We start from the raw sequence: 12,092 nt of genomic DNA, 5'->3' as shown, positions 1-12,092 counted from the left end.
ACATGGATGAGAGCAAACTCTGAATGTAATATATTTCATCATAAAACCTTTGAGGGGATGGGTCATTGCCTTTTTTTTTTTTTTTATTCTGTCTAGTAAAATACTTGCACACATAGGTACTTATTAGTATCTGTTTAGCAGACTAGAATCAAATTCTAAAATAATATTAATGTTGGGAAGAATTATAGAACTGGAAAGGATTAGTAATTAGTTTGTAACTAGTAGTAAACTAGTAACTAGTTTACACTCTTTGTTTTATAGAAAAACTGAGACAGATGTGTTAAATGACTAACCTTCTGTCACCCAGCTAATATGGGAGACTAATCAAGTGCCAAAGATAGTCCACTTTTCCCTAAACAATACTGCTCTCTTTAGGTGGATTTTGGTATAATAATTAATGAGCTGTTAAGAGATGTTTATAATATTCTCCTTTCTCCCTTCCAAAAAAAGTGAATAGGATATTTTTCTGTCTGAAAAATGCAGTAAAGTAGTGATGCATTGTTTATATTGCCTTTTGCACAAGTTATTTCATAACATGCATCCAAAATATAGCTTATTGTGTCATGGAGTTAGAAATGATGAAAGGAGAAGGGAATCCAGAAATTATCTAGTCCAACCCCCTCATTTTGTGAGACTAAGGGAGCTACTTGCCTAAAGTGACACAGAGATCATGGATGTCAAAAGTGGGGATTTGAACCCAGGTTCTTAACTTCATAGAGAATGCTCTTCTTAGTGTAGTACTCAGGCTCAACTCAGTTGATTGTAGAATTTCCATTTTGTCTACCATTGAATATCTTTCCTAATTTTTAGGTTCATCATTTTAGATATTCAGCCAGAGAAAACTTTAATAGATTATTATCTACTTTTGGAAAAGTACCAAAAAATCCAGATCCAAAAAATAAATATTTACTTAAATGATAGGTAATTTATATTACTTTTTTTAGCACTAAATTTGGGAGGAAGAAAAGGTGCATTGATCTAATCCAATATCAGCCCCGTAGATTGTTGTCACTTAAAAAGTCCTAGTTAACCTTTTTCAATCAGAAAGATAAAATTATCAGGTTCAGTCTCAAGGAAGAAAGAGAAAGGACATGATAGAAATCTATTGTGGTTCTGTTTAATTACCAGACAGTGTTCTTTTTACTCAGAACTGGCAGTAAATAAATCAGCTTTGTGTTCTGGGAAAAGGGCCAGTCTCTGATTCTGTGAAACTTGAGATATTCCTGCACGTCTTTCTACTAAAAAGCATAATGATGTTTGCACCAGTCTCCTGTCTCAAAAGCTCTCCTCAGAGGGTTGCATTTTGCAGACATTCACATAGCCTTTTGCCGCCATGACTTGTAAACTATTCAACTCGGCAATTTGAACACCCGCTCCTAAAACTTCCTATGGGGTTATATGGTATATAACAATTGTTTTTTGTTATTTAAAAGAAGGGTGATTTATAGTGTTGAAAATGGCACTGATTCACCATAAGCTCTTTATATTCAAAGTCATTATCAATCTGGCTGCATCCCTTCTTTCCAGTCTCATTTCACAGTATTCCGTGACTATACACTACCTTTTGGAACTTATTAACATTACTCCTCAAATGGTAAAACTAGCCAAACTGGTCTTGAAGATTCCTACGCATAACATTGCATCGCTTGTCTTTATGACTTTACAAAGTCCATTTTTCCATGCCTGGAATGTCCTCCCTCCCCATCTCCCTTTCTTAGAATCCCTGGTTTCCTTCAAAGCTCAATTCAAAGGCCACTTGCCATACAGATCTTTCCTGATTCCTCCCTGACAAAAATCCTATCATTTTAATCTTGGATATACACTTATATGTACACATTCTGTCTCCCCCACCAGAATACAGATAGTTTCAGAGGGACACGGTCTGCTAAATTTTTGTTTTTATAGCTCTGCTGGGCAGCCACAATGCTTGCCACATATTAATCATTTAATGAATTATTGATTGATTTATTTACTTACAATATCTTAGCTAGTTAACTGGTGACAAAGTGACTAGAATGCTGGACCCAGAATCAGGAAGATTCGAGTTCAAATTTTACCTTACTAGGTCACCAGCTGTATGACTCTAGAGGCATAAGTCATTAAACCTCTCCTTCAGGTTCCTCTTCCAACAAATGGGATGAATAATAGTACCTGTCTCCCAGGGTTGTTGTGAGAATAAAATAATATTGTAAAGCAGTTTGTAAACTTTAAAGTACTACACCAATGTTAATTATTATTATAATGATGGGAACAATGATGACAATGACAATAACTACAAAGACAACAACAGGAAAATGAATCCTACAATTATGATGATGACTACTACTACTACTACTATTACTGGCATTATTGCTACTTTAGCAGAATTGTATTATCTTGTACACTGGTATTTTCTTATCATGTTCTTTCTTTGACTCCGCCCCATCTCAATTTATTGAAATTATTGTCCTCCAACCTTCCTCCATGACATTTTCTCTAATCACATCCCAGTTACATCTCTCATGTCACACTTCTTGTCATCACCTATGTACTTTTTTGAACTTGTATTATAGTTATTTTGCAAACATACCTAATTCTACTATAAGATTAAAAGAACATTGATGGAAAGAACTATGTAATTCTTCATTCATCCATTTCTTGCATTCAGCAGAGTACTTAATAGATGTTTGATTGCATGTAATATGGAAAAACTAAAGTAAACAATACAATTGTTTATGTATTTGTATTTTACAATCTTATATAGTACTTTTTCTCCAGGAAGCCATATAAGTTCTAAAGCTGCTCTAAGGGTTAGTTAGGACATATACTTGATAGATCCAGAGAATGTGTGCTAAATCAGACCTGCAGAGCTGTATTGTGTTATTTTGAGGGTACTTTGGGTCTTACCTGTATCCTAGCAGTCCTGTCACCAACCCACAAGCCACAGAAACTAGCCCACAAGTGATCCAAGCCACATGGGACAACCAAAGAGGAAGAACCATCCGTTTTTGCAGAGCTGGTTCTTCTAACCTATTGTAGGGCTCTAAGGAGAAGACCACAACAAAATTCATTTTGTAAACAAAATACAAAATACATCTTCTAACAGACCATTTTGAAAACATTTTAGATAGTAGATATTTTAATTTGGATATTGGGAGGCAGCTAAATGGCATTGTGGATAGATTGCTAGACCTGTATTAAGACCTGAGCTTAAATATTGCCTTGCAAATTTATTAGCTGTGTGATCCTGGGCAAGTCATTTAATGTCTCTCAGGCTCAATTTTCTTAACTGAAAATGGGGATTATAATAGTGCCTACCTTACAGAAGACCAAATGAGATAGTTTGAGATATAAATATCACTTTTCAAACTTTAAAGTGCCATATTAATGGCCACTATTATGACTGTGATTAATTACCATATTTTATCATTGGTTATTTTCCTACTAGGTCAATAACTCTTTAAAAATGGTACACTCCATAATCATTTTAACTTATATTGAAACTGTTTTCACTGATGATTGCAGGACCACAGATTTTGAACTAAGAGAAACCTCAGAAGTCTTAGAGTCTATCTAGATATTATACCTCTTGATTAATTTGAGATCATTGCCAAATAGTGACTCTTCAACCATAAAGAGGCTCTCAGACATCTTTCCTCATAACCAGTTTCAGATAAGCAAACATAGTTTTGACACAACTGTATCTCATCTTAGGTTATTCTTTCCTTGCTTTGATTGGCAGTCTTTTAAAGAAAGAAAAAACTACATATGTGTATAGAGAGTATCCCAAAAGTCTTAATATAGTTTAAAGCTATTAAAGCTTAAAATTTATTAGTAACTAAATTCATAATATATCATTCAGAAATTACCACATTACATTATTCAGATATTACATTATATCCAGATTAACTACATTCTTGAACACTGAAAGAACTAGTTGACATTTGTGAGTAATATTTGAGAGTATGTGGGAGGGAAAAGAGTATAAAAACTACAAAAATAGAAAAAAATTTGATTGTAAAAGAGGAAAGATGATGGGAACTATAAACTATAGACCAGTGAGCTTGACGTAAATCCTTGAGGAAATTCCAGAAGAGATAATTAAAGAGATGAATATTTTTATCAACAACTTAGGTAAAAGCATTGATATCATGCTGGTCACATTTGCAGATGACATCAAGCTTGAAGAAATTACCAACACACTGAAAAAAGTCAAGATCCAAAAAGATCCTTCATTAGAATGAAACTAAGAAGGGAAAATTCAATACAATACAAATACAATACAATTCAATATATTGAATTACCAGGGAAAATTCAATAAAATAAAATACAAAATTTTACATTTAGATTCCAAAAAATCATTTTTACCAGTGTATTAGGGAAGGTAGAATTAAAGAGTGGTTTGTCTAGAAAGATGTTAGTGTGCTGTATGTTTCAAAATAAACAAACAAAAAATTAATGTGATCTTGGGCTGCATTAAGAGTGGCAACACTTCCAGGAGAATGAAGTGATAGTCCTTCTATACTCTAATCTGGCTATTTCTAGAGTATTATTTTGAGCACCACTATTTTAAAAGAATATTGATAAACTGGAGAAGATTCAGAGGAAGGCAGCCAGGATAGTGGAAGGTTTTGCATTTGTCATATGAGAATCAGTTGAGGAACTGAAGATATGATAGTTATCTATGCATAATTAAATATTAGAAAAATATGACTAGATATATTCTATTCGGCCCCACAGAGTAAAATCAGGAATAATAGATAAAAATTTCTAAGAAGCATTTTTAGGTTTGACATCAGAAAAAAATTCCCTAAAATTATATGTGTGTGAGAGTGGATGGGTTGCCTCCAGAGATGGTTGGGTAACCCTCTTTGAAGGCGTTGAAGCAGAGGCTGAATAACCATTTGTCAGGCATTTTATAGAGAGGATTTCTTTTGAGAATAGATTAGGCTACGGTAGATTGTCACTGATACAGGGGTGTGTCAGCATCAGCTCCAATTGTCTTGCTATTTTTTTTTTTATTGTGAGAAATGACGCCTCAGAAATTTTTAAAAGTTAAAAATCAGGACTTGATTTATTTTTTTGATTATCTATACTTTAAAAAGTGATGAATAAAATGTTCATAATTGCAGATTACACTTAAAAGTGTTTTGTGCTTATAGTTTTGTTTCTTGGAGGTGTTAAATATTTATAAGCACACCTCTACTGAGGGCCCTTACAACTCTAAATGCTGTGCTGTTATAAGTAATAAATCAGGGTTTCCTTAAAATAATGAGAAAATGAGGGTGGGAAATCCTTGCAACATATAACTATTCAATTTTACAGGCTTTCTAATATATATAATAAATCATTACATTGAATTCCCAACCCTTTTATTTTAACAAAACAAGCAACTCCAAAGAAGTTCCTTTGTTGCTGATTAAAAATTGTTTTCAGTCACTAAATGTAAACATTTTTAGCAAAAATATTCCCCCTCTTTTAGGAGGGTTTGGACCTGTGGTTTCATTCATGTATGGAACACCTGAAGAGGAAATTTTTTTTCTACCATGGCAGATGTTCTTCAATTTCTAATTTCAGTGAATTCCTGTGGTTAAGAAGTAAAGCTGATTTGCTCAGCATCATACAATCCCCATTGATTAGAGGTGAGATTTGAATCCAACCCCTCCTGTCTCTGAGACTGATTCTTATTCCTTACCCTCATCTGTTTCTGTTTGCAAATTTCCAGTTCTTAAAAACTTATAATTCACAGAATACTTATGTATTTCTATTGGTTGGGTAGATGCACTTTATATCCAGATTTGGCTAGAGCATATTCCAAATATGCCCATGTCTTATTGGGCATAATCTGTATATGTTTACATCTAGTTGGAAGTAAACATCTATGTCTTATTGAATTATTACTTGAATTTAAAACTTAATTTGTCTAAATGTGTTCATTTGTCCTATTTTTCAACTGGCCTGTAACAGCTTTTTTTTTTTTAAGGTTATATTTAAGAATATTTTCCAGTATTTCTTTGGGACTATTCTGGGCATGCAACATGGAAGATGGGTAAATATTTTCAATCATCCTGCACTATGGATTTGAATTGAGGAGCAGTTAGAATGAATGTGGGATTCTTTTGGAATACGTCAATGCTGTAGTCACCCAAATGCCTTGGAATACGTCTATCTTTTGGAATATGTCTATCTTTTGGAATACGTCAATGCTGTAGTCACCCAAATGCCTGGAGTATCTGGGAGAGGAAGTGCCACTTCCTTCTTTCTTCTCATTCTCATTTCCAGGGGAAGCCTCCAGAGTAAATTCCTCCAATATGTTTTGCTACAGAGAACAAGAGGAAAAAAAGAACAATGTTGATTAATATTTTAGCATCAATGGAAATGCAAACAGCAAGACTGCTCAGAAAAATTCACAAGACTGAAATGGGGCAATCTTTGTACACTAATCCTTTGGGTGAATTCTGAAAGAGCAAAATTACGAGAAAAAAGCAATGATTTGTTAGAAAACTTATTAGACTTGTTAGAAACTATGGAGCAGTGATAGTATATAAAAGTTGGAATAAAAATGATATTTATATGGGAAATTAAGAAACTATACAATGTTGAATTTTAAGATAAGCACAGTGATATACCTGAATACTCTTTTATAAAGAAATATTTTTTGAAAGACAGATTTTTGAAATTCTATAGTTTGGGAAATCAACTAGAGAACAACAATAGAAATAAAAGCTATGGAATTACCTATTAAACTATTTACCTCATATTTATTTTGAAAATTTTGTGTCCATTGATGGAAATCATGATCTGATGAAAACAAATTAAAAGCAGAATGTTGAGATGAAGGATATAATTAAGAGGCAATAGAGAGAGAATTTTCCTCCTGTACATCCTTCCTCTTAGCAGAATGACTCTTCTTTAAGAACCACAAAGTACCTATAGGCAAGATTTTGTGACATTGATACCAGAATGTAGACTTACTTGTAACAAAGATTGTGCCCGGAACAAAGAATACTTTAATGAAAAAGTTTAAACCCTCTAAAATAAAGAAGGTTTTAAAAAATTTATGTGGGTGCTTAAAATCTCTATTTCTCAGAGTTCTCTCTCTCTCTCTCTCACTATATATATATATATGAACGTATGTATATGTATATATACATTGTTTTTCTATATTTTGGCTGTGAAATTTGAAGTTGAATAGTTGTAAGTCAATTAGTCTAATACCCTTATTTTTACTTAGGACATTCAGTTCCAAAGAGATTGAGTGCATTATCCAAGGACATGAACATAAAGTAAGTTGCAGAGCTAAAATTCAAATAAGAGGTATCTGATCCTAAATTCATCATTTTTTCAAACATACCATTTTGCTTCTTCATTTCTTTATCAAAATACTACTGATTAAGAAACAAATATCAATTCAGATAGCTGTATTTGTTCTTAGAAACTAATACTTTTTTCTTCTTCTTCCTCCTATCTTTTTTGTGTCTCTCTATCTCATTCAGGCTGGAAGTACAGAGACCATTCATGAGCTTAATTTAACTACTAATCAGCACAAAATCTTTTGGGCCAATTTACCCCCTCCTTAAGCAATCTGATAACCTTCTACTTTTGAGGAGCTCACTATAAATCCTGAACTTATTGTGGGCACCCAAATGGTACAGCCCACTGCAACTCAGAATTCCCGAGTTCAGGAGATCCCATTTCCCTTGGTAACTAAGATTACAGACATGTAACACTATGCCTAACTGTATTCTCTTATGAAAAAATACAACAGAGAAACTTTCTCTTTTGTTTGTCAAATGTTACTTATGACAGGAGAAATACCTTAAAATTGTCCAATTGTATTCTATTTTTAAATTTTATTTTTATTGATTTTTTTTATTTTTTTTATTGATTTATTTTTATTGATCCCCAAAATTTTGGGATTTTTTATATCATATTAATTTCTTTATAAACTCCCCCACCTCAATTAGGATGCCATCTCTTTTAACAAAATTTTAAAAATAGAGTAAAATCCAGGGAGTAAAATTAGTTAATATTGACAATGTCTGACAGTATGTGAAATATGATACACCTATAATTCCCCATTTTTGTAATGATGGGAAGTAGGTACCTTTATTTAATTCTTTCCCAACATAGATCCAGTTTTTTCAGCTTAAATTGATATGCTATTATTTCTCTGACATGGTTTTTAGGCTTTGGTATAAATATATTCATCTCTGTATGTGTATATGGGATATTGACACTATATACTCTACCCTTTGCTGAATATACTGGAGATCCTCTTTGGGATTTATATTGGTTTTCAATGAGATTCCTAGTGGTTCTCTGTGAAGATAAAGAAGAGACTTTATTAAGCATTGTCTTTCCAGTACAACATCTACTACAAAATGAACAGGTCAATCCAACAACCTGGATTATTCCATTTTTACCTTACTGAGCCTGAATAACAGAGACAACAATAATGCCATTGGAGAGATGATGAAAATAGAAAGCACACCATTCATTAAAGAGACTATAGAGACATCTGGGAGGCCAATTTCAGGAACCTGCTTAAAAAATTGCATAAAAGTCATGTTAATTTTGAAAAATCAGTAATTCTTACTGGAAAGACATAATTTACTTTGAAGCAAAACATACACAACATGAATGTACAGTATTTTAATTCCATAAAATTTCCCTTTATTAAGATTTCCCTTCTTGTCCTATATCACTGTAATCCCTCATTTGCCCCCCAAAAATGAGAAGGTAAATATTTATTGGAAATATATATACACACATATCTATACATACACATATACATAAATATTTGGTTTTTTTCCTGTTGAAATCCTTAAAAATTTGGAGTTCTAGCTCTTAACTTACTGACAAAAAAAATGAACAAGACTTTTTAAAAATTTCACATCCATGGTTCTTCATATTACATTACATATACCTTGGAACCCACTGCAGCCTTTCCTACATGTAACACAGAATCAGATAGCCAACAATTGGTTCAAAATCTTCAACATATAGAAAGAGGACATTTCCCAGACAGCTGCTGTTTTAGCATTCTTAAGTACATTCTCCAACTACCCAGAGGTCATGAGAAAGTTATCCATTTCGTAGTACGATGAGGGAGTACATATTTAAAATGTTTTTCCTTTCATCAAAAGTCATTACGTGTTTTCTCTCAGAAATCAACATATTTAGTCAAAGATAAGAACTTAATTTTAATCCTTCATAATGCTTTCAAATGTGTCACTTTCACTATAGTTTTACTTGGTCCATTCTGACCACTTTCCCTGACTTGGTTTTTTTAAGTGACTTTTCTACTTTCCTGATGTGATGAAAGGAACCCATTAAGTAAAAGCATAGACTTTAAGCTAGAAGGAACCTTTTGACCTGATCAAAAACCTAGAGCTGGAAGGAACAACACAAGTCATTTTCTCTATCTCCATTTTGCAAGTGAAGAAACTCAGTCCCATTTATGTTAAGTGGCTTGCTCAAAGTCACATAGGTAGTCAGGACTCTAGGATTCACTCAGCGCTTCTAATTTCAACTTCAGGATTCTTTCTTCAATGATAAAATTCATCTGTTTTTGTTGGTGGTGGTGGTGGTTTTTTGTTTTTTGGGGTTTTTTTTTTGGTTGATTGGGGGGTTTTTTTGAGGCAGATGGGGTTAAATGACTAACTTGTCCAGGGTCAGCAACTAGGAAGTGTTACGTGTCTGAGGCCATCCTAAGCCCAGGACTGGTGCCCTATCCACTGCACTATCTAGTTGCCCCTAAGATTCAATTGTTTAGAAATCTATACCCTTTTTGGTCCATTTATTCTCCTTTCCTTTTTTTTATCTAGAAATGTGCGTGAGATGTTGTGGCTCATCTGTATTTCATTCAAAAATCTTTTCTGTCTCATTTCCTCATTTCTACCCACTGCTACTCAGTATTTTGTGAGGCAATATTCCTGATATTCCTCCACTATACCCCTCTGGACTATTTCAGATTCGTTTGCAACCTACATTAATTATGCTGCCCTTGCTTTCCATGTCTTCTTACTTGTAAATAACTATATTTAAAGATCATCTCATCATCATTATCAAATAAGGTATAAAAATAGGATATGTTTGTCATTGTTATGAAGAATATCCTCCTGCAGGGTCCAAACATAAAAGGGATTCTTGTAGTTTGAGAGGTCTTCCAAGTACTACCATTTGTGGAAGACCTTGTGCTGATTGCATAATATCCCTGAACCCTGCAAGTCCTCCTCAGTGGAATTAAATTTCCTTCAAAAGAGATCAGTCTAACAATCCACTTAAGAAAAGCTAAAGGGATCAGAATGCTTATAGTCCAGATAATGACATGCATTTACAAGGATCCATAGCATATCTATTAAAGTACATATATTACAGCACAATTATTACTTATGAATTATCTGAACCCAGAATTGAACAAAAGGAAGAGAGTGATTTGACCCAATTTGGGAAATGAAGTGCACTTTTAATGATCTCAAGTTTCCCTCATACACGAAAACTAATCTTTTCTTTTTTTTTTTTAAACACCAATAGACTGGGACACCAGATCTCTAAATTCTAAAAATTTGGATTGGTCCAAATGACAATGGTAGCCACAAGTAGGTTTATAGCCTGTTATTAATAGTGATACTGTTGAGAATGGTATAAATGATATCACCCAGGAAACATTTGATTACAAAATCAGATACATTGGTCATAAAATAGAAGAAAGAAAGATAATAAATGTGCAATCTAAATAATGAATTGTTATCCATAAATTTGTTAGAATACCTGGAAAAAAGATATCTAGCATGTTGAATAGAGCCTCAAGGGAAGATTAATTGGAAGACAGGAATAGAAATTGCATAAGGTGAGAAATATTTCTTGTTGCAATAATGCACCAGTGTTTTCCATACACTGTGGTTTTCCATACCACATCTATGAGATTATGAATTCATTGAAATATTGAAGTTATTGATGAATAAAAATCTAAACTCTTCAGACCTAACTCATCTTCCTAATGTTTATGCTTTTAAAAAGATGACAACATGTGCCTTCTTAATATTTTTTATTTTTTGCTGAGGCAATTGAGGCTAAGTGACTTGCACAGGGTCATACAGCTAGGAAGTGTTAAGTGTCTGAGGCCAGATTTGAACTCAGGTCCTCCTGATTTCAGGGCTGATGCTCTATCTACTGCACCATCTAGTTGCCCCAACATGTACCTTCTTAAATGGAGGTGAGGGTGAGGAGGAAGGGAGAGAACATGAAGCTCAAAATTTTAAGGACAAATTGTTTTACATGTAACTAGGGAAAATAAAAATATTAAATATAAAAATGCCAAAATATAGATTTGATGATCGCTTTAAAGATAATATAGTCTCACCTACCTCTTCTTGTTCCATGGCAATCAATGCAGCATTGATAGACATATAGCCAAATACCAAGAAAAGGCAAACTATAAGCCTCTCAGTATGAGTGAAGCAACTATAGGATGGACGGCTATATACTGATATCCACATATGAAAATCTTCTAGGTACTCAGTGAATTTGGAGTACAAAAGCTAAAACAAAAATAGGCAAAAGCATTATTATTGATACAGGCATAAAAACTGTAAATTTGTAAATATTCTGAAATCTTTGTTGGAATGAGAAACACAGTAACTTATAAATATTCAATGATTTTACAAAACTATAATTCATGAATGTTATTTCTTGCAATTTCTTATGTGATTCAATTAAATTGCTCCTCAATCATTTCTCAATATAGTATATGGTTTAATATAAATACAGTGAAGATTTACTAAATTATCTCCCCTGCTAATTCTATACTAGAAGAAACAATAGAAATTGGAAATAATTTGAAGACATAATACAAAAAACTATGCTTCATTCATTCACTTAGCAACCATTTTGTTAAGTGTTTGGGCTATGTACTAAGCACTATAGATACAAAAACAAAAAATTCTTTGGTTCCTATTCCCAAAGACTTGATGTTCGATGCAGGGTAAAGTTGAGGGGGCAGCAGAGGAGAGATAGTCTGTGTGGAAGCTAGAATCAACAAAGAAAAAAGCATAGAAACAAGCAGGCGTTTATTACAATTGTCTTGGCAAGAAGTGATGAGGGTCTGA

The 12,092-nt window shown here is 33.3% G+C and overlaps 1 protein-coding gene across 1 annotated transcript in view; it reads right to left on the bottom strand.

Annotated features, from left to right (window-relative positions):
* PKD1L1 (polycystin 1 like 1, transient receptor potential channel interacting) overlaps positions 1-12,092 on the bottom strand; it is a 155,130-nt gene that overhangs the window by 38,508 nt on the left and 104,530 nt on the right. The window contains 6 exon segments of the mRNA XM_031965559.1: positions 2,887-3,075; positions 6,084-6,298; positions 6,734-6,780; positions 8,232-8,301; positions 8,406-8,525; positions 11,352-11,525. Of these exon segments, the coding sequence (XP_031821419.1) occupies positions 2,887-3,075; positions 6,084-6,298; positions 6,734-6,780; positions 8,232-8,301; positions 8,406-8,525; positions 11,352-11,525 (815 nt within the window).

Source organism: Sarcophilus harrisii, chromosome 1, assembly GCF_902635505.1.
Source record: "Sarcophilus harrisii chromosome 1, mSarHar1.11, whole genome shotgun sequence".
In the NCBI taxonomy this organism is placed as follows: Eukaryota; Metazoa; Chordata; class Mammalia; order Dasyuromorphia; family Dasyuridae; genus Sarcophilus; species Sarcophilus harrisii.
Note: the sequence above shows the minus strand (reverse complement) of the source record. Positions and strands in the feature narration are given on the sequence as shown.